At 42.3% G+C, this 23,239-nt stretch overlaps 1 protein-coding gene across 6 annotated transcripts in view; it reads left to right on the forward strand.

Annotated features, from left to right (window-relative positions):
- AFF1 (ALF transcription elongation factor 1) overlaps positions 1-23,239 on the forward strand; it is a 206,818-nt gene that overhangs the window by 171,711 nt on the left and 11,868 nt on the right. For all 6 annotated transcript variants that reach the window (XM_074396407.1, XM_074396410.1, XM_039468193.2 and 3 more), the window contains 6 exons: positions 1,300-1,456; positions 6,935-7,867; positions 18,440-18,546; positions 19,493-19,730; positions 20,424-20,515; positions 21,025-21,085. In XM_074396407.1, coding sequence (XP_074252508.1) covers positions 1,300-1,456; positions 6,935-7,867; positions 18,440-18,546; positions 19,493-19,730; positions 20,424-20,515; positions 21,025-21,085 — 1,588 coding nt within the window. The remainder of the gene's footprint in view (positions 1-1,299; positions 1,457-6,934; positions 7,868-18,439; positions 18,547-19,492; positions 19,731-20,423; positions 20,516-21,024; positions 21,086-23,239) is intronic.

Raw genomic sequence — 23,239 nt, forward strand, 5'->3', positions numbered from 1 at the left:
TAATTATGTGCGCTCTTACAGATTCATAAAGTTTGCTTGTTTAATTGTATCTTATTTTGTTCAGTAATTTCCGGTGGGTTATGATGACTCTTAACATGACAAGGTAGCCTAACTTCTAAAAGTGAAGGAAAAGGAGAAAGAAAAGACCAAGCAGCAGTACACATTCAAGGCAGGAGTAACGTTGAGAGCGCAGCCCCTTTTGCTCATAACTGGCTTACGCTCTTCAGCTACTGGTACAGACAGGGCTACAAACTGGGTATAGCATTTCTGTGAGCAAATTACATAGTAGTATCGTGTGTGTTTTAAAATGACCTCAACTAGTGATTTTGTTATTGTTTAATAATTTTATTCTAGTATGTGTCATTTACTAATCTATTTTGAAAATATTTTAGGTAGATTTGGACTCTGTCCACATTATAGTTAATGACGTATTGCTTTAATTAATATCATCTAGGGTGAGACTTTTAAGATTATATATGCTTCAAAATTCTTTATGTGTCCAGCAGTGTGATCAATGTGTTTTCTCACTAACTTAGATTTATTGCCCCATTCTTAAAATTTGGAGTAGCTAATCTCTACTTTGGCTGATATTTGAGGATGATCTCTAAGCCACTTATAAAGAATGGTCCATTTTGTAGTTCCACTAGGAAGTGTGAAAGGGTTACTTGGTTACTTTTGAGTTCACCTTGCAAAGGAACACCATTTACATTTAATGGTCTTTGGCTGCCACCCAGTTCTTGTGTAGAAAATATAGGGAGATTTTAACTTACTGGCTTTTCTTTTAGAAATTAATTTTATTTGGTTATGTGTAGCAGAGACCAGCAAACTTAAAGGATCAGATAGTAAATTTTTAGGCTTTGTGGGCCATATATGTCTCTATTGCAACTGTTCAAATTTGCCATTGCAGCATAAACGCAGACACAGTACATTAAAAAAATGGGCACGCGTGTGTTCCAATAAGAAATTATTTAGAAAAGCAGGCAGGCAGCCTAGGCTATGGTTTACCAAGCCTTCATATGAAGCACCCGACATCTAACTTAAATTTGGGGTCACTTGAAATACTCTTCAGGAGTAAAATTTCACAGGCTTCTCTGTCATTCATCTGGTAAACTGTTTTCAGAGGTTTTTGCTGTTCTATTAAACTACTTTGGGCCTCTCTCAACTGGATGATGTGATAGTTTAGCAGTAAAACTAATACAGAGGCCCTTCCTTTCAAGTAGCAGAAAAATGGGCAGGGAAGAAAGAGAGAAGTCCATCTTGCATGGTGCCTTCTAATTTTATCTTTTGGTTGCTTTGCAGTGCTCCACAGTCCCTTCCAGAACCAGTGGCATCAGCACATTCCAGCAGTGCAGAGTCAGAAAGCACCAGTGACTCAGACAGCTCCTCAGATTCGGAGAGCGAGAGCAGTTCAAGTGACAGCGAAGAAAATGAGCCCCTAGAAACCCCGGCTCCGGAGGTACCGTGTCCCCCTTGAGATGGCCACCTCAGATGGCAGCATTCTGTCCTTTGAAGCTAGAGTCTGTGTTGTGAGTCAGGACTGACCATGAGACTGAGCCATGCTGTCCCATGGGGCAATGCTTTCCTGCTTCTACGCTGTATAGAGCCATCTGTTTCTATTTGTTTGTTTCTTACCAAATATTTAATAAAGGAGAGTTAGGAAGAGAGGTCTTCTCTCCCCTGTTCAAAATGATAGGTCCTTCTCTGTCACTGCTAGTGTTGTTTTGAAGATCAACTCATTAAGAGTGTTTGCACACCATTTTCTTTTCCCTTCTTAAAGAGAAAACTTGGTTTCTGTAGGCTGCTGTTTTAATATTAATGAGAATTCTTTTTGAAATTTCAGAAATGCATGAATTAAGGAAAGCAAAAGGAGACCACCTGATTTAGCAAAGGGCAGGAATGTGAACTAGAAATAAGTCATCAGGAGTTCTATTTTCGAATCACTAAAAGCCATGCATTAAGTTGATGGCAAAGTGATTTTGCCAGGGTTCTGTTTTTCACTCCCTTCTGCCCCATGTCAAACAGAGACAACGGTGTTTGCTTGTCACCACTGAAAATCTTAAACACTAAATATATCTAGATGGTTTATGCTATTTACTGGCTTGTTGGGCACAAGAAATTGTTAGTAACATCTAACAGGGTTGCCAGATAACCTCAAAATTTAGGTAGTAGTGTAAAAATTATGCCGGGGAAATAAATTAATGAAAAGGGAAGGCATTCTTTTCTTTTTGGTGAGTGAGACCAGCCCATATCAAGAAAATTATTCCAGATATTTAATATGGGAATGCCAGGAAATGAAGCTTTCTACTTAGGAAAGCATTAAAAAGCTTTCTGTATTTGTCTCTGTTTAGAAAGCAAAGCAGGTCCAATTGGGCATTAACTGAATACATCTGGAGCTGATGTAGGGAGACTGCAGGGTCTTGTCTGAGGGTGAGGGAGGCTGAGAAAATAACTGGCTGTCATTTTCTGTTAGCTGTGAATCTGTGTCTGGCACAGAAAATAAGAGCTTGGTATGTTTTGGAATGAACAGACGTGCATCAGAATTAACTGCACTTGAAGTGCCTTTTAGAGTCTAGAAACTACACTGTGTGTTTCTGGGGCTCTTTGCTTCCTTATATGATACTAATGGCTATTAAAATAGTTTTTCTATGCCTCAGGGAAAAGGATGCCGACTCTGCTGTGCAGATAAATTGTGTGATGTTCACTGTTAATGCTTATAAGATCTTTGCTTTATGTTTCACCTTATTCTGTAAGAAAAATCTTCGTGCTAAGGCCGGGCGCGGTGGCTCAAGCTTGTAATCCCAGCACTTTGGGAGGCCGAGGCGGGTGGATCACGAGGTCGAGAGATCGAGACCATCCTGGTCAACATGGTGAAACCCCGTCTCTACTAAAAATACAAAAAATTAGCTGGGCATGGTGGCACGTGCCTGTAATCCCAGCTACTCAGGAGGCTGAGGCAGGAGAATTGCCTGATCCCAGGAGGCGGAGGTTGCGGTGAGCCGAGATCGCGCCATTGCACTCCAGCCTGGGTAACAAGAGCTAAACTCCGTCTCAAAAAAAAAAAAAAAAAAAAAAAAATACCTTCATGCTAGTTAGATTACTGACATAGAAAAGATAATTAAGCAACATTTAATTCAAATAAAATGGAAATGGTACGGATTTGGCTGAATAATTGAAACTTGAAAGAAAATCTCATGTTTGTGGTAATGAGACATAGATATATATATTTTATTCCTCGAGAAGTTACTAGAATAGAATGAAACCTCTTAGGTGTAAAATAAATGGTCCCATCCTGCCTTATCTTTTAAAAATATCTTACTAAAAAGGCTAGTATTTTTATGTATTGCAGTTCCAGGCTTGGGAACAGTATGTGTTCTATATACTGAGGCCCATCCTCCTGGGAATATTTTATCTTTGTTTAGATTTTAAATTTTTCCTATTTAACTATATCTCTTTTCTTTTACAATAAATACCTGCATTATTATAAATCTCTGCTGTTATTTTGAAGTAACACGAATTCCATAATTAGCTGTACATACAGACATTAATGAGAATTATTTTTCTTTAATATGCCATAATCAGCTGTAGATATCTCATGCACCCACTGTAGATACAGCTGATTATGGAATTTTAACTCTTAACTTTCTCATTCTTTATGTCTTCTTTTCATTTTTGTGGGTACATAGTAGGTGTAGGTATAAATGTTTATGGGTACATGAGATATTTTGGAGCTCAACACTTAATTCAGAATCATAATTCATTCTAAAATACCCTAGCTTTTGCCAGTTTAGTAAAACATCTAATAAATAATTATATTCCTTTTTAAAATTATTTCTAATTTGCAGTATTTGGGTTGTACCAGCACTGGGAGGACAGATTGGGGGTGGGGTGAGGAGAGGCAGAGGAAGGAATAAAAGTTCAAACCTTGATCCTCTAAACAAAGATAAAATAAAATATTCCCAGGATATTTGATAGTCTGAAACCTTGGGACTTTTATCCACCTAAACTTTATTTTAAAAGACGTTTTATTTTCATTTTTATTTATTTATTTTTATTGAGACACAGTATCATTCTGTCAACCCAGGCTGGAGTGCAGTGGCATGATGTCAGCTCAATGCAACTTCTGCCTCCTGGGTTCAAGCGATTCTCCTGCCTCAGCCTCCTGAGTAGCTGGGACTACAGGCATGTGCCACCATGTCCAGCTAATTTGTATATTTTTAGTAGAGACGGGGTTTCACCATGTTGGCCAGGCTGGTCTCGAGCTCCTGACCTCAAGTGATCTGTCCACCTCGGCCTCCTGGACTCCCAAAGTACTGGGATTACAGGCATGAACCACCACACCCAGCCTAAAAATATTTTTAATCAATCGCTTTTGAAAACATTTTTCCCATCTCAGCACCAAATAATATCTCAAAGGAATTGTATTAATTTCACAACTTAATATTGGGTATATAGGATTGCCCCTACCTGTACCCCTTGTCTGGCACAACTATTCAATTTTACCCTCAAATTGGGACATGGGCCTTCTTCCATCTGAACATTTTTAGGACTGTAGTATAAGAAAATACTTTATTTCTGTAACCAGGACATTCCTTCAGGGACTATTAAATGTATCTCAGTACTGTCCTGTTTTCGGGGTTGAGGGGAAAACTGGATGTTATTTATACCAGGAATGACTTCCCTTTTGGGTTCACACATGAATAGTCTTCTATTAAGAAAGAGCATGTCAGGGACTGGAGTGCAGTTGTAAACATAGCCAGTGCGTGAGATATGTCCATACCTTTCCTGAGGAAGGGTGTGAAGCCTTCTTGCCTGACGTGATTGACAAGTGATGTATCTCACTACCTTGTCCCATCAGTTAACTGCTTATGTAACCACACCCTGAAGTCTCTGCAGGAAATCATGTTTGACAAGTGGGTATTGTGTGCTAATCTTTTCTCTACCCTTAACAACTATTCTGCCTTCTTAGAATACTGAATACAGATTTAGATTACATGTGACAAAATGCCTGGCACATAATAGTAGTTTCCTCTTCCCTCCCTCTCTGCCCTTACATTCAGATGACGGCATGGATATACAGTTGACATAGGGGAAAGAAGACAGTGTTATCATAAGGAGCAGTATGGGTTAAACAGAAAAAAAAGGAATTATGCAGTCATCTTTCTGTCCACAGAATGTTCCTGGTTTTTTAAGTTTCATAGTTAAAGTCACACTAAACCCAAACTATCTACCCGATCATTTTATTACCCAGCCTTTTCCTGACCAAAAAAACCTTTATGTCATAGCCACATATTTTGCATCATTAGATTTTCATGTTTTTGTGGGGTTAAAGTATTTGGGATGTTCCAATAAGGAAAATTATCAGCAGTCTTTCTTCCCCTTAACACTTTTCCACCTACTGGAGTCGTCTCCTTATCTATAATCTAATCAAAAAAATCTGAAGTGGGATGTCTTTCAATTAATTCTCTGATACATTGTATATATGACTTATTCTTACAAACCATCTCTCAGAGTGGATCTTTAAAACAGTGTTTTTCATAAGGACAGTGATGTACTGTCTTTAAAATAAATGTAACAACTATCACTGTTAGACACTAATATTTTTCTGTATGATACGAAATTCATGGGTATAGTAATCTACCTAGAGGAATACTCAGATATCTCATGCACCCACTATATGCAAGATACAGTAGTGGAACTTGGAGGCATAGGAGTCCGTCATTCTTTTTTTTTTTTTTTAAGACGGGGTTTCACCATGTTGGTCAGGCTGGTCTTGAACTCCCGACCTCAGGTGATCCGCCCGCCTTGGCCTCCAAAGTGCTTGGATTACAGGCGTGAGCCACCACGCCCGGCCCTCTGTCATTCTTTTAATAGGGTCTAATAGCTGAGTTGGAGAGATGTGGTAGAATGCAGCATCAGTTAATTTAGCAACAAAGTTTGAACTAACAGTTAAGATAACAAGCCAGGAACCTCTGGTTTTTTTTTTTTAGTTGTTTGTTTGTTTGTTTGAGACAGAGTCTTGCTCTTTTGTTTGTTTGAGACAGAGTCTTGCTCTTTTGGCCAGGCTGGTCTCAATCTCTTGACCTCGTGATCCACCTGCCTCGGCCTCCCAAAGTGGTGGGATTGCAGGCGTGAGCCACCGCGCCCAGCCCAATGTTTGACTTTTAAAGAGTTCACATGGGACTAATGCTTGGTTAATGTGACCCAGTTGACTTTTTATCCAGGTTTAAAATTGCAAATCAGTATATACTACATGGGATATGATAACTTTGTCAACGTATAAATGTTTACTGCATAATGCTTTTAAATAAGTGAGAGAAATGGGCCTGTTATTCTAGTGCTTTGGAAGACTGAGGCAGGAGGATCACTTGAGGCCAGGAGTTTGAGGCTGCTGTGAGCTGTGATCGTGCCACTGCACTCCAGCCTGGGCAGCAGAGTAAGACCCTGTCACACATAAAAAAGAGAAATGATCTCATCTTGAATAAAAGTCATCTTCATTTGAAAAGTATGTCTGAAAAAGGATAAAGTGTGACCCCACCAAAACTTAGTTTATTCCTTAACTGCCTTCTGCAAATATTTGATAAAATGATTTTTTGCTCATTTCCTATTATTCCTTAATAGAGTAGTTTACAAACCAAAATGTGTCAATTCTGTTTAAATTATGCTATAATTACCATAGAATATGTTACAAAGATTTCTCAGCAGTTAGCAGTGGCCTGTTAGTTAATATTTGCTGTTACCACATTTCCAAATCCCACAAAAAAGTGAAGGTTGCTTTAAGAGTTGTTACAGAGCTTGACTTCTAATCTGAGGAGGAGGATGGTATCAAAATTCTTAGGTTTGGAGTGACAGTCCTGTATAATTGGGTGACAAGCCCAAAAGAATAATTTGTCATCATCGGTGAGTTAACACTTTTCCTTTCTTTCCTGATTTTTAGCCTGAGCCTCCAGCAACAAACAAATGGCAGCTGGACAACTGGCTGACCAAAGTCAGCCAACCCGCCGTGCTGCCCGAGGGCCCCAGGAGCACAGAGCCCCCTCAGCAGCACCCGGAGAGTAAGGGCAGCAGCGAGGGTGCTGCGAGTCAGGAGCGTTCTGAATCCAAAGATCCTCCCCCGAAAAGCTCCAGCAAAGCCCCCCGGGCCCCTCCTGAAGCCCCCCATCCTGGAAAGAGGAGCTGTCAGAAATCCCCGGCACAGCAGGAGCCCCCGCAGAGGCAAACCGTTGGAACCAAACAACCCAAAAAACCTGTCAAGGCCTCTGCCCGGGCGGATTCGCGGGCCAGCCTGCAGGTGGAAAGGGAGCCAGGACTTCTTCCCTACGGCTCCAGAGACCAGACTTCCAAAGACAAGCCCAGGGTGAAGACGAAAGGACGGCCCCGGGCCGCTGCAAGCAGAGAGCCCAAGCCAGCAGTGCCCCCCTCCAGTGAGAAGAAGAAGCACAAGAGCTCCCTCCCCACCCCCTCTAAGGCGCCCTCAGGCCCAGAACCCACGAAGGACAATGTGGAGGACAGGAGCCCTGAGCACTTTGCTCTTGTTCCCCTGACTCAGAGCCAGGGCCCGTCTCAGAGTGGTGGAGGCAGCAGGACTAGTGGCTGCCGCCAAGCCGTGGTGGTCCAGGAGGACAGCCGCAAAGACAGACTCCCATTGCCTTTGAGAGACACCAAGCTGCTCTCACCGCTCAGGGACACTCCTCTCCCCCAAAGCTTGATGGTGAAGATCACCCTGGACCTGCTCTCTCGGATACCCCAGCCTCCTGGGAAGGGGAGCCGCCAGAGGAAAGCGGACGATAAACAGCCACCCACAGGGAAGAAACACAGTTCTGAGAAGAGGAGCTCAGACAGCTCGAGCAAGTTGGCCAAAAAGAGAAAGGTGAGTGTGGGGAGGCGGCCTGACCTGGTGCGGGCCATCCCTGCTGTTGGCTTGGTGGTTGATAGGCCCTCGATTTAAGCCCAGCTGAGTTGTCTCACAGGTCTTCGCTTTGATTCGCTATAGGCTTTGCGCCTTCTACCAGTGTGACCTGTCTGGACTTTGCTTCTCATTCTGCACATGGGCATTGGCATGTGTTGTTTCCCTTCATTGGTCTTTCTAGTTTGAAAAAAAGATGAGGCAGTCATTAAAAATGATACGTGCTTTTAGGATAATGTAGCATGTAGGGCCAGCCCCCTCATTTCCTCCCCACCTTTTTTAAGACAGGGTCTTGCCCTGTCGCCTAGACTGGAGTGCAATGGTGCGATCTTGACTCACTGCAGCCTCTACCTCTGGGGTGAAGTGAGTCTCCTACCTCAGCCTCCTGAGTAGCTGGGACCACAGGTGTGCACCACCACGCCCAATTAATTTTGGTATTTTTTTGTAGAGGTGGGGTTTTGCCATGTTGGCCAGGCTGTTCTTGAACTCCTGAGCTCATGTGGTCCACCTGCCTCTGCTTCCCAAAGTGATGGGATTATAGGCGTGAGATACCATGCCCAGTCTCATTTTTGTTTATTCTTAAAACTGGCATTTACCACCTGGCCCATTAGGTTTTGCCTTAAAAGTGAAGATCTTACATTAATTGAAATGTTAATTCATATTCTGAATTATTGAAAGAACTGCTCTGTACAAATTTTACTCTCACAGTAGGATCTTTTATGCTAATATCATTTCCATATTTTAACACATGATCATACAATACCTCATTACATTACTAATATATGGTTAGCATCTCATTGAGTAATAGAGGCTGATAATGGCACATTGCAAAATGTTGACCATGTCATTTTTTTATTATAATTGTGGAAGATTCTTTTGGATACAGAATGGACATAGCAAAAGAAAGTTGCTACATTATTTAAGATTGTCTGTTACTTGAACATGCTGCTATTTTAGACAGTCTCTTTCTTTTTATTTTGAATCATTGAGCTCTTGCTCTATTTGTTGCTTTTTCAAGATGATGAAAGATTAGTGAGTATTTGCCTAGTAGCATTCCCAAGCCAACTTGCCCAAGAATCAGAGACAAAGTCACAAGAAGGGCCAACTGTCTCCTGCTGAGAAGGAATAAAAATTTTAACACTCTTATAAGTACATGAAAACCTTCTTACTCAGCTGTGGAAGTTGAGCTAAGAATAACAAAGGAAAAAAAGATCATGAAGCCTGCTGTCATGTCCAAGATTCAACTGATTAGTCCACTAGGTTAAAAATATAACACAACTTTACCAAATAGTAAAGGGTAACTGCTTTCTTCAGAACCTCCTCACAGCAGCTTGGAGGGTGTGTGTTGCCACGACGTTTGCAGCAAGCAAGTGGAGTGGGATGGAATCCAGTGCTGATGAGTGCTGCTGTCTCAGCTAGAAGAGGGCATATTTTCATGCCAGAAACTTCTTTAAACTTTTTGTATGAGATGGGTTGTGTGTGCGTGCGCGCGTGTGTGTGTGTGTGTGTGTGTGTAGATGTACAAAACATTATGGAGAAAATTGTGATGGGCCTGGTTAGGAAAAAGATACCTTCATATGATGCACCTGAGAAAACTGAAGGGACACACTCATATACCTCCCTGTCCTGGGAACTCTCCCAGCTGCTGTAGTCTTATCCAGTGCAGACATTCTTCATTAGCTGGAGTTGGGACAGGTGTTTGCTTCTGAAATGCTTACCTACTATGTGGAAATGTTAGAACCTGGAAGATCTCCCAGAGAGCTCAGCCCAGTTCACACCCCAGTGCAAATCTAGAAGTGTTGCTTGTGGCTCTAGAAAGGGAAACTTCCAGCTCTCCCTGTTGACTGTGGGAACTGTGCCCTCTAAAAGCCATTCCCAGGTTTTGGCTGAGCACCTCTTGGGCAGCTCATTTATCTTCCTGTTTAGAGCATGAAGAAATAGTGATCCCTTTATCTTAATCGAGTGCATGATTTCGTTAAAGTGCTGTCGAGCTGCTGAGAGATCTGGCCTGGGGAACAGTCTGCCTCCATGGTGCTGCCAGGATTGATGCCTGACCCGCTGGTTCCAAACCCTAGCTACACATTATAGTCACCTGGTAGCCTTTAGCACGGCTGGCGGGAATCCCCAACCCCCAGTGGTATTTTTAAAATTCCTCTGGTAACCCTAGTGCCTTTCATGGCTGGGAGCCACTGAAGCAGAGCCGTACTGCAGGGCCCAAGACCATACAGTTCTAGTTATTTGGATCCAGAATTGCTCAAGTGTGCAGTGTTTAGACATCGTGATCTAGGCAAATAGAATTCTTGGCCTGAAGTATGTCACTAGTTAGAAACATTAGTTAGAAGCTTTCAGATAAATAAATATTAAAAACCAGTCAACTGTATTCGTATTTCATAATCAGAGACTCATGTGTCGTTCGGTTTAACTTCCTGCTGGATTCCAAGTGGGAGATGTGGAACGTATTAATCTCAAATTATTTTCTGTACAGGACAGGTTGTCCCTGCCTCCTCATTAGTGTTCTGACCGCCTGTTCGGGGCTCTCTGCCCCTGGCCGTCCGACCAGCACGGTTGCTTCAGCGGCTCCAGTGTGTGGGCCTACTCCATGGCAGAGGCGGGGCTGTCTACCTTGGAAGCTTGGGCACTGCTCACATTTGGATAATGAAGATTATTTTTCATTTTCTTCATTTTAAATGTGAACATTAGAAAAAGTTCTCCAAGCATATAGAGCAATAGAAGAACGTGCTTGATCCTTCACATTAGTGGAATTTAGTGTTTTTGTTTAAAGGCCTCTTAGAGTCTGTCCCTCTTAGCACAAAATTTAGCAAACGTTTTCTTTCAGAAGATTTACAGATCCTTGAATCCACTTCAGACTTAAACGTGTATGTATATGAAGATGATCATAAAGAGTTAATAATGGCCAACAGCTGTGATGAGGCCATTAGACTCAGTGCCTGTATAAATGCACACATAGTTTTTACTACTTTACACCAGTGAGTAAGGAGCAATACATGAGGAAAAGTAGAGAAAACTGTGATGGTGAATATACGTGACCTCATGTAGTATTCTTTACGTAAACTACTGAATCTCATCAGTCTGATTATAGTTTAGATTTTAAAATACCAACTTATGTTTTCTTCTAAAAATTTTTAATTTTTAGCTTAAAGACTGTTCTGTTAATCTACTTATTTTTTAGAGACAGGGTCTTGCTCTGTTGCCCACGCTGGAGTGCAGTGGCATAACTCACCAACCTCAAACTCCTGGGCTCAAGTGACCCTCCTGCCTCAGCCTCCTTAGTAGCTAGGACTACAGGCACATGCCACTGTGCCCACCTAATTTATTTTTTGTAGAGATGGGGTTTCACTTTGTTGCCCAGGCTGGTCTTGAACTCTGGGCCTCCAGCAATCCTACCTCAGCCTCTCAAAGCAATGGTGTTGCTGGTTGAGGGTAGTTTCCAGGTTTTTGGTCTTTTGAAGAAAGAATTTGACAAAATGCACAAAAAATGAAGGCAGTGAGAGCAGAGATTCATTTTAAATGAAAGTATGGCTTTCATTTAAAGAGTGAGTCTGTCCCTGGGCTCAGGGTGGGAGCTGGCTCAAGCAAGAGACTCAGAACACTGCTTACAGAATTTTCTGGGGTTTATAGGCCCTCTAGAGGTTTTCAGTTGGTTCACTCTAGTGGCCCATGACCAGCCTGATTGGTTGCAGGGGGGACCAATCAGAGGTACTTCGATTTTCTAGCTGCCACACAGAAAAAGGAGGGGTTGAAAAGGGAGTAGCCTCTGATATCCAGTTAGGGTGGGTGGGCCTTAGGTTCCCTACCTCAAGACCCTGTTCTCCTGCCTTACTGGGATTACAGGCGTGAGCCACCATGCCTGTCCTGTATTTTCTTCTTTAGAATTCTTAAACCAAGCTTATTTTTTTCTAGATTTGGAAGAAAAGTTGGAAGTCAAGAATCAGTAAATATATACAGTAATACCAAACCAGGCCAGTGCAATTGGGAGCCTTCTAAAAATATACCTGGCTGGGCACAGTGGCTCACACTTGTAGTCTCAGCCCTTTCAGAGGCCGAGGCAGGCGGATTGTTTGAGCCCAGGAGTTCAAGACCAACCTGGGCAACTCTGAGACCCTCTCTCTGCAAAAAATTAGCCAGGAGTTGTGGTACATGCCTGAGGTCCCAGCTAAAGACCACTTGAGCCCAGGACTTAAAGGTTACAGCGAGCTGTGGTTAGCCACTGCACTCCAGCGTGGAAAGCAGAGTGAGACCCGGTCTCTAAAAAAAGAAAAAAACACCTAACATGCATAGAGCCACATGTGTGAGCCTTGCATTGTTCTAGGAGCTCATAGAGATAATTCCTCACTTCATTCAGTCATCTTATAGATTGCCTTTCAAGTGAAGGATAGCCTGTCTTAATTGTCATTTAGACGAATAACTGAATAAGGAGGTACATGCATTCACGTCCTTCTTTTCCTTTTTCTAAATAATTGCTTTGCTGACCAAGAAACTTTAACTTTTTTGGGAAAAACATTCCAGTGCTATCATTTATGTGTTTTGAGGAGCGAGGAAGGGAAGTATGATGTGTAGTAGGAAAATACATTTTTATTGCAGGGAATGACTGGCTCAATCCTTCCCTTCCATCTGAGATCTGACTGTCTTTTCTTGGGTTATTGCTCCAGATCAGCACCCCCGGTTATCCTTCAAAATGAAAGCTCATCCCTTCTCATTTACCAAGGGCACTTACATCTAAATTTCTTCTTGCCTGTTAGTTACCCTGAGGAGAGCATCACAACCGTATGCATATGTCGTTGCTTAGGCTGTTCTGAGTCATTCTGATGCCCATGTGCGTTCCCTCACCAAAGAGAAAAAAAGTGGATTCATTTCCCTCTTCTGTAGCACTCATCCCAGTGAATATAACCTGTCTGCACAGTAAGTCCCTGGGCCTGATCTTCGTGCAAACCTGAATTGTTGTCCCTTGTGTCTTTTTCGTATTGAATGTTCTTCAGAGGCGAATCACGCGGAAGTCCCTGTATTTCCTCAAAGTTGCTTCTCCAGTTTTCTGTGTTCATGTCCTACTAAGCTTATTCGCTTCCCTTTTGGAGAAGATAATAGAGTCTTAGAATTTAGATGCTGAAAGAACCTCAGTGGTCCCTTGATCAGCTGCCGCCTTTTTATAGATGAGATCCAAAAAGGCACTAACATAGCTTGGCTGCTGAGTAAAAATAGGTCTGCAGCTCAGGCATGCTCCCTTCTCGTAGTCCAGTGATCTTTCCTTTCACACGTGTTTCTGCGTACAAGTGTCTGTCGGGAGGATTCTCCAGTCAGTGTACTGCCTCTGTCAGTGCTGGCTGATACGGCAGTTACATCGTCATCCCTACCTTGGTTCCTTCACGGCCCCTACCAGTGCCCCTCAGTGCCCACACATGTTCCTCCCCCACTTTCCTACTACAGATGCTCCCATCTTCCTCCACAACCAAGCTGCCAGTTAACTACATCTTTCCATCTGTTAGAATCTCTGTGGCCCCAAATAAGTCAGTTCTGGAAAAAGCCACCCCTTCCCCCCCCCCCACCAACACACACACACACACACACACACACACACACACGTCTGCTTGGTGAGCCAGCTGCAGGGTGGCACAGCCTGCCCAGAGGCTTTCTCTGACAGAAACTGACTCGGCCCCTTGCAAGCCCGTGTCTTCCTTTTATGGCCTTCACTCTTGCCCTGTGCCCCACTGTGGGTGGAGCAGCGTCTGGCAGATGATCAGGGCTGCCTGACCCAACAGGTTAAGAAAAGCACACAAGTCTGTGAGGACCAGTTCGTCAGCCAGCAGTCTCCCTTTGTGGAAGGTGAGGCACCATCCTTGAGACACTCAACCTAGTAGAAAAAGAATTTCTGAAACCTAGACCGTAAGCTCGATTCCCTGAAGTGGGGGTGACCTGGAGCTAAACCACAGGGCAAAGAGACTTCTTTTTCCTCCTGAAGAGTGAGCATCACTCTCATCTGAATGGCTTCTTGACCCAGAGAACTCTAAAGAACACCAGGCCTCCTTTATTTCAGCAGGTCTTGTTCTTGGAATTTGGGTCTGCATTTCCAGTCACCCAGCACTGCATGCCTCCCATGTTAATGACCTTTCTGCATCCATCCATGTAAAGTTGGTAGTGCAGTCCTGCATCCAGCATCCTCAGCTGTGTCCCTGAGCTGTGAAGCTGAATTTCTGTGCCAACTGACAAACACACACCGAGTGCCTACTCTGGGGGAGCCTCTGTGACTGTTCCAGACCGAAGATGACGAAGTTCCAAGTGCACAGTGCACAAAAAGTACTCACCTCATGCCCACTGGCTTGATCTCAGCAGTTAAGCAAAATCAACAGAAGGGGATTTTCGCTTTATTTAGTTTGATGGCTTCCTTTCTTCCAGCTTATAGACTATTATCTGCTTCTAAGTTGCTATATATCAGTATAAAATAGTGTATTATTCCAGTAAGTGCCGATGCGGTTGTTAGATGCTGCCACTGAAGTCAGTGCTCACTGATTTCTGTCTTGTTGGCTGGCTGCTTGAGTCACCGATGGGCACAGCCAGAGCTATAACCAGTCTGTGAGGATTGATTTGTGACTTGTATCTTCATATGTGGTTTATAAGGTCTGCCAGATTGGTTAATAGTCACAACCAGCATGTCCTAAGTAAAATGAAACTATACGAACAAAAATCAGCTCTCATTCCACTGCTAGACTTTGGTGTTTTCTTTAAGAAGTAGACTTGTTAATGCTTAGTTTTGCCTTGGGGGCCTTAATGTGTTATTAACTGCATGGAAATACCCTTCATTTAAAAAAACATATTTTACTACTTCATATTCAAGTTAGTATCCATCTGGATATTTTAGCAAAGTTTGACATTTCGAAGATAAATTTTCGTCTTCTTGTAATGTTTCTTGGGCTGGCTTTACTGCCTTTAATCTAAAACTCAGTACAGTTCACTGGGCTGTTTGGTAACAGGATAACCTGGGCATAATTAGGTGCTTGATTGACAGAGGGGTTATCAGTACCAGAAGGCAGGTTCAGTTTTAACCCAACTGTTTCCAGTTGATCCTTTTTTTCTCCACCATTATTCACTCTCTCTCAAGTGTTACCACTGTGAGCTATTGAACAGAGGTTTGTATGCAGTGCAGAGCCCTGTCGCAGTGCCCCAGCAAGCTTCTTGTTGTGTCTGGCAGCACCTTTAACCTCTAAATTGTGCTCCAGGATCTGCTATTGGTCCATGCTTACAGGAGGAACAGTTGCATAAATTTCCTATTGCGTTTGATTTGTGGGCTTAGGACTCAGTTGCTTATTTCATATATTATCTCCTTTTTCAGTCCCTCAAGGTAACATTTTCCCAACTTCTCTAATGAATGATTACATTTCTGAGTAGATGATCTATTTTTATCTTAACAGTATATTTATAATTCCTTCTTTGCATCGACTAATCTGATTAGTAGTTCAGAACCCAATTTGCAGATTACCTGTAACAAAATGTGAAGAACTGTGTTGTCAAGTAGAAATACTTAACGCATATGTAATTTGAACTTTTCTAATACCACCTTAAAAACTATAAAAAGGGGAGGAAATGGAAAACTAGCAAAAAAAAAATTTTTTTTTGAGACAGAGTCTCACTCTGATGCCAAGGCTGGAGTGCAATGGCACAATCTCAGCTCATTGCAACCTCCACTTCCCGGGTTCTAGTGATTCTTGTGCCTCAGCCTCCTGAGTAGCTGGGACTACAGGCACACACCACCACACTGGCTAGTTTTTGTATTTTTAGTAGAGACGTAGTGTCACCATGTTGGCCAGACTGGTCTGGAACTCCTGACCTCAAGTGATCCATCTACCTCAGCCTCCCAAAGTGCTGGGATTATAATCATGAGCCACCATGCCCAGCCTAACATTTTAATCATTATATTTAATGCAGTATACCTAAAATACTACTTTAGTCAACTCCCAAAATATGTCTCAGTTATATCAATAAAAAAACCACTTAATATAAAAAATATTACAGTCCCGTTTTGTACTGTCTTCATTTCAGACTAACCCTGTTCAAATTGAGGTGCTCCCCCGATGTGGCGATGGCTGCCAGATGCTAGTGTGCAGGGCAGTGAGAACTGATAGCCTCCCGAGGGTACGAGCCTTCACTTGGCCTTAATTTCTTTCTTCATCCCGTATTTTCCCTTCTTAACATTCTCACTTGTGCACATACCGCAAGATCAAAACATGTATCTTTGTAAGCCACTCTGAAGGAAACCATTTTGAAACAAAATACTGCATACATGAATAAAAGTGTTTTTTCCAAAGGAATCTCTTGAAGGGCTGGATGGATGTGCAAATGCAGGCACACTGGTTTGTAGGATGCCAGGAAAAGGGAGGGAATTTTTTTTTTTTTCTATTTTCTGTTATTTTGTGCGGGGCCAGGCTGCTTATTCATTTTTCTTGAAGAAATTCAGGAGGAGAGGAAGACACAGTGTTGAAAACCGGAGCCTCCCACAGTTAATTTGAAGTTTTTTTTTTTTTTAGAGAGGATTTCAGGTTTGTTAGGAATCGGCCTAAATTGACTGGTGTCCCAGATTTCTAACTTGGTGACCTGACACTTGGGGGGAGTTTCATTCTAAATGCACATGAGAATTAATTGAAGGGTCCCACCCATCACTTAACCTGCCACCTGCTAGACAGTATGTGGGCTTCCTCCTGAACCCACAGCCATGGGAAGGAGGCCGTCAAGAAGTCTGCACGTCAGACTCCTTAGAAAGCTGGTATATGTGCTAACAAGTGAGGCACAAGAACACAAGAAAGACTTTCATCATGGAGAATTCTGTATTTTTTTTTTTTTTTTTTTTTTTTACTTTTTTTTTTTTTTGAGATGGAGTTTCGCTCTCGTTACCCAGGCTGGAGTGCAATGGCGCAATCTCGGCTCACCGCATCCTCCACCTCCTAGGTTCAGGCAATTCTCCTGCCTCAGCCTCCAGAGTAGCTGGGATTACAGGCACGCGCCACCATGCCCAGCTTATTTTTTGTATTTTTAGTAGAGACGGGGTTTCACCATGTTGACCAGGATGGTCTCGATCTCTTGACCTCGTGATTCACCCGCCTTGGCCTCCCAAAGTGCTGGGATTACAGGCGTGAGCCACTGCGCCCGGCGAGAATTCTGTATTGTTTTAATGATTTAATGTATTTACCACTTTACTTAGTATAAATGGATGCTTTAGAGGAGCTTAAATTCTTTTTTTTTTTTTTTTGAGTCAGAGTTTCGCTCTTGTTGCCCAGGCTGGAGTGCAATGGCGCGATCTCGGCTCACCGCAACCTCCGCCTCCTGGGTTCAGGCAATTCTCCTGCCTCAGCCTCCTGAGTAGCTGGGATTACAGGCACACGCCACCATGCCCAGCTAATTTTTACTATTTTTAGTAGAGACGGCGTTTCACCATGTTGACCAGGATGGTCTCGATCTCTTGACCTCGTGATCCACCCGCCTCGGCCTTCCAAACTGCTGGGATTACAGGCTTGAGCCACCGCGCCCGGCCTTTTTTTTTTTTTTTTTTAACTCTACTTTCAAACTAACAAGTTAGAGGTACTTAAATTGTGACAGATTCTCTTTTCCTTACTCCACTAAAGTATGTACAGTCTTTTCACAGTTTTTTTAAAAATAAAAATATGTTTCTGTATATGGAGAGATATAAAGACAATATTAAAAAGTAAGTTAATTAAATCAGTGGAGGGGAAAACATGTTAGCCAGAATCCCAGAGCAACTATTTCTGTTGTTGTTCTATGTCTTTGTCGTCCTTTCTGTAAAATATCCAGGGGATTTTGTAGACTGTTTCCTTTCACCGTTATTCTTATTTTTCAGTAGAAAATAAAGTAAGCTTCAAATAGTTCATTCTGAATTTTATGCAAACAATAAACTGGTGGGTATAAGTGGATGGTTCTTTTGAAAGAAGTTGGAGGAACCCTCATAAAAAATCGTTTCTGTATTGCTTGATGTAAATATGCGTGTTTCATGGATCTTTTACATTTAGAAAAACATCAGTGGTGTATTGAAGCCTACTTACTCGGATTGTCTGTTACTTTAGACATCTTCCTTTTCCTGCATGGGAGGAATAGTTTTTCTCCATGGAAAAAAAAAAATCTGTCTCAATAGAAATCACATCAAATCTACATCGTCTTCTGCCCGCTCCCCATGTCTGTCTCTCTGTCTCTCTGTCTCTCTGTCTCTCTGTCTCTCTCTCTCTCTCTCACACACACACACACACACACACACACACACACACACACACGGGAAGTACATTGTCCTCTGCCCACTCCCCATCTCTCTCTCTCTCTCTCTCTCCCCACCCCCCCCCTCTCTCTCTCACACACACACACACACACACACACACACACACACGGTAAGTACTAATAAGGTTGCTGTGCATAGAGAGATGTCTCCAAAGGTTGACTACCCTCTTTCCTTTTTCTATATTTTCTATTTTGTCTGTACAATTATGTTTGTAACAGTTTGCTTTGCTGATTATACTATGATAACAGGGTGAAGCAGAAAGAGACTGTGATAACAAGAAAATCAGACTAGAGAAGGAAATCAAACCACAGTCCTCTTCATCTTCATCGTCCCACAAAGAACCTTCTAAAACAAAGTGAGTATAGAGATGAGCAACCACGTGATCTCTACAGTGATCAAGTCTTCTTGGGTCTTGACACAGCAAAGAAATTTTTCTTCTGCAGTAGAATCAGTGGATTAATAAACTCAGGCTCATTTGGATGATATATTAAGTTTGTTTTTGTTTCTTTCATCCATGAGGACCTTACAGGAATTAACAGTTCATATGGCAGCAGATTTAGATTTATCAGAAACATTTTCACTATGGACAATTTCTTTAAACATCTGGATTTTTTTTTTCCCCTAAGGGAAGATAAAGGTACCATTATTTTTACTTTGCAGAATTGGAAACAAACACACACAGAGAAAATGACTTGTTCAAAGTCAAATAATTCTTCCTGAGTGTTGGAGCTAGCATTTGGACTTTGGGAGCCTGGCTTCAGTGCGCTCCCTCTTTTAGAGATGACTAAGAATCTGTAGGGCCACTCGGTGTCTGTTGCTGGGAAGATGGATGGCAGGTGGTAGTGCCAGGAAGACATAACTATAACAAGCAACTATTATTTAACTCTGATTTACTCAAGAAATTACTTCAAAAAACGTGTTGGCAAAAACAAGTGCATAGCATCACCATGTAGAAACCGACAGATGGGGAAGGCTCAGATGTGGAGGGTGCACCTGCGCTCGCCTCCTTGTCAGGAAAGGCACGGGTTGGGAAGCAGCTGAAGCAAGCATTAGAAATGGCTGGGGAAAGTCAGGACCATTGGCAGACTCTACAAGCTTAGTGAAAAATTATGCACCTTCATTTAGCGCTAATGGATTGGGCAAGATTTTTGAAAGTCCCTGAAATCTGGCCTTTTTACAACGCGGTTTCATGCTTTGTGATACCCTAATCTTTTGTGCCAGCAGCCAGTTTGTCACTAAACAATGAAGCTGCGTGATGTGTGCTTTGCTTCCCCTTAGTTTTACATGGTGTTTCACTCTAGGAGCTCCAGGCCCTCCTCAGAGTCCTCAAAGAAGGAAATGCTTCCCCCGCCACCTGTGTCCGCGACCTCCCAGAAGCCAGCCAAGCCTGCACACAAGAGGTCAAGGCGGGAGGCAGACAACTGTAGCCAGGACCCTCCCAAAAGTGCCAGCAGTACCAAGAGCAGCCACAAAGACTCTTCCATCCCCAAGCACAGAAGAGTGGAGGGGAAGGGCTCCAGAAGCTCCTCGGAGCACAAGGTGAGCAGGGCGGCAGTCATTGCGTACGTCGGGATGCATTGCTGTACCTTGACCTTCCCAAAGAAGACAAGGTCCTGATGATGGCACTTCAGAACTGTCCATTGCTTTTAATAAGGCAATTGTTTGTGTTTAAAATGCTACTTTTTGGAGGAGGGAAAAAGGTAGTTAATACACAAAGATTTAGGTGTCGAGTTACTCTTCTTACAGTGATTTCAGAGGTGAAAAATCAAAATAGATTTTTGTGCTAATGTTTGGTTGGGTGTTTTGCAGTAAGAAATGGTTACCCTGTGTAGTTCTGCTTTGAATGTTTGATGGCAGATACTTTGATTCTTGGTTATAATGGGGAAAAAATGAGCCACTTTCTCAAGTAAAAGTTCCTCACTTCCTGTTAATCTGGGTGGAGTGGGATGGTGTGTGTGAATTGACTAGGAGAAAATGTTATGTGTGGCTTTGTGAGTTCTCTGATCTCTTAGACATTCTTGTCTTGTCTTTTTGAGTCTCCAGTAAAATCAGAATCAACACTTCATTTGAATCTGTAGCTGACAAAGTGTTTAACCAGGCTAGATTGTGCAATGTTTGATTTAATCTTTTTAGAAACCAGTATTTTGGGCTGTGTAAGAGGGATGAAACTTTTAAGACAATGGTCTTAAATGTTAGAATGTAAGCTGTATATTGATTTTTTTTTTTTTTAAGGGTTCTTCCGGAGATACTGCAAATCCTTTTTCAGTGCCTTCTTTGCCAAATGGTAACTCTAAACCAGGGAAACCTCAAGTGAAGTTTGACAAGTAAGACTTCAGATGCTTTCTTCTTGCTTTTTTTCTTTTTTGTGGGGGGAAATAGAGTTTCAGTCTGTCACCCTGGCTGGAGTGCAGTGGCACAATCTCTGCTCACTGCAACCTTCATCTCCCGGGTTCAAGTGATTCTCCAGCCTCAGCTTCTCAAGTAGCTGGGACTACAGGCATGAGCCACCATGCCTGGCTGTTTTTGTATTTTTAGTAGAGACAAGGTTTCACCATGTTGGTCAGGCTGGCCTTGAATTCCTGACCTCAAATGATCCGCCCTCCTCAGCCTCCCAAAGTGCTGGGATTACGGGCATGAGCCACTGCACCCAGCCACTTCTTGCTCTTTCTTCTTCCATTTCCTCCTCCCCTCCTTATTTCTACTTCTCCTCCTTGCTTACCCTCTCCCCTCTTCTTGTCCTCCCATCGTTTTTCACTATTGGTCTTAATCTTGCTCTTGTCTAGTAATTTTCAGCTCATTTGACCTGTCCCTGGTTTTTCTTCTTCTTTTTCAGACAACAAGCAGACCTTCACATGAGGGAGTCAAAAAAGTTGAAGCAGAAAGCAGAGTTAATGGTTCGTATTAGCTCTTCATCCCTTCTGTAGACTGTTTGCTGATGGTGAAAAAATTTTGGGTAGTCTCCATTCTGCCATACTCCATGTCACTCAGTGTATTTGCAGTGGAAGGTGGTGTATGCAGCAGGCACTGGAGAAGAGAGTGTGTGGGCCCTGCCACTGATCACAACAGACACATGCAGCAAAATCAGGACCTTAATGATTAAGGAGTAGGTGGTTCTTGGTGGTGTTATTTTCTTTGGCTCCATTGATTCAGTCTGATCATGGGCAAATACACAAAGGACCTAGTCACAAGTTCTATATCTAAGTAAGTGAAAGTTAATCTACCTGCTGGTGGTTTAATGCATGGGTGCTTTTTTATTCCACTGTATCAATTCTTCGCTGTGAAAAATGAGTCCTGGTACTGAAACTCTGTCAATGTGTGTTTGCTGTAAAACATTTCTCAAGGCAAGGAAGCCTGTTTACATTCCAAAATTATCTTAAAGCCTTGAGAGGCTGACCTGAAGGAAGAGCTGAGCTAGGCTATTAGATGGCATTTTAAGATCAAGGTAATGATTACACTGTTGGTAAACATGCTTTAAAGATGTGAATTCTCTTTACCTTTTGGCTTTTGGACTTTCTGAAAGGTGGTGGTTTTGTGGTTGTGAATGTAATTATGCTTTTACATCTCTACTGCAGTAAATATAAGGAGATAATGTTTGCCCTTTGTCATAAATATCCAAGACTCCGGCTTTTGCTTACGTAGTGAGTCCCCAGACCTAAATCCCCACAAGTGCGAAAATGCAAAAACCTCACTGGAAAGCCATCTGTTAAACTTTGTTACACAGAGGAAGGGCATGAGTTGCTTTTTTTGGTCCACGTGCAAACCTAACCACACATTTCAGAGACCCATAGTGGTCTGAATTAGATTGATTCATGGTGCTTGCAAGATCCTGGCCTGGTCCTCTTCAACCCTAATCGTTAGACCTGTATCTCTTCTGAGACCCATTCACCATTTCATGCTGAATTCTGTAAGACAGTCAAAGACAAACCTCTCTAGCCCTGTCCCTAAAGCTGCCTTATACCTAAAGCTACCCTAAAAGCTACTCTATACCTATACCCTATGTCCTATAAATTTAGGTGACCTAGGTCAGATTAAGAATCTGAGATTGTGCCAAGCAGTGGTTTCAGCAGCGTCCAATTTTCCAAGATTGTTACTGGAACTGTATGAATCTTCGGAGTTTTGGAAAGAGTGAATATTTAGCACTGTCGGCCAGTTACCTGAAACTTATTTTGACATTGGATACTTTCAGTACTGGACTCCTCATTATTCAAGGGAGTAATAGTCATACTCTGGGGAACTTTGTTTTTAATCTATTCATAAGCGTATCTTCTTTCTCCTTACCTAAGGTGACTGTACATCCCAGCATGCCAGGATAGTCCTGGTTTATGCCTGTTTCATCCCAGTTTGATAAATAATTATATCCTGCTTCACTCTTAAAACATGCCAGTTTGAACAATAAGCCCCTATGGCTACCCGCTGAATAATATTCTCCCTTAATTATATAATGTCTGAAAGATGTGCATTCCAGATAGTTATGTACCCAGCTGAGTAGAAAGGGGTGTATTACTTCTCCACATTACCTTCAACTGATGAGTAGGGAGATAACATGGAATCACAGAAATATGGACATTGTTAGCCTTACGATATACTTATCTCAAGGAAATGGATATTGACAAATTGCGATGTGATACTGTAGTTTAGTTTATTTCTAGCCTAAGGCCAATATTAATTTTGGAAATCCCATGAAAGAGATGGTGTTGAGTAAGTATATTTGGAGAATTCAGTTTCCATCAGTGAAGCAAACTGGTCATGCCAAATACTGCTCATTAATTGGGGAATACTCATTTGATTTTTGTTCTGTCACTAATCTGAGTCTGGATTCTCTGGAAAAATTATTTTTTTAATTAAGTTACTTATTTATTTATTTATTTTTAATTATTATTTTTTAAAGATGGGGTTTCACCATGTTGGTCAGGCTGGTCTTGAACTCCCAACCTCAGGTGATCTGCCTGCCTTGGCCTCCAAAGTGCTTGGATTATAGGCATGAGCCACTACGCACGGCCTATTTTATTTATTTTTAGACGGAGTCTCGCTCTGTTGCCCAGGCTAGA

The sequence above is a fragment of the Saimiri boliviensis genome, chromosome 3 (assembly GCF_048565385.1).
Source record: "Saimiri boliviensis isolate mSaiBol1 chromosome 3, mSaiBol1.pri, whole genome shotgun sequence".
NCBI lineage: Eukaryota > Metazoa > Chordata > Mammalia > Primates > Cebidae > Saimiri > Saimiri boliviensis.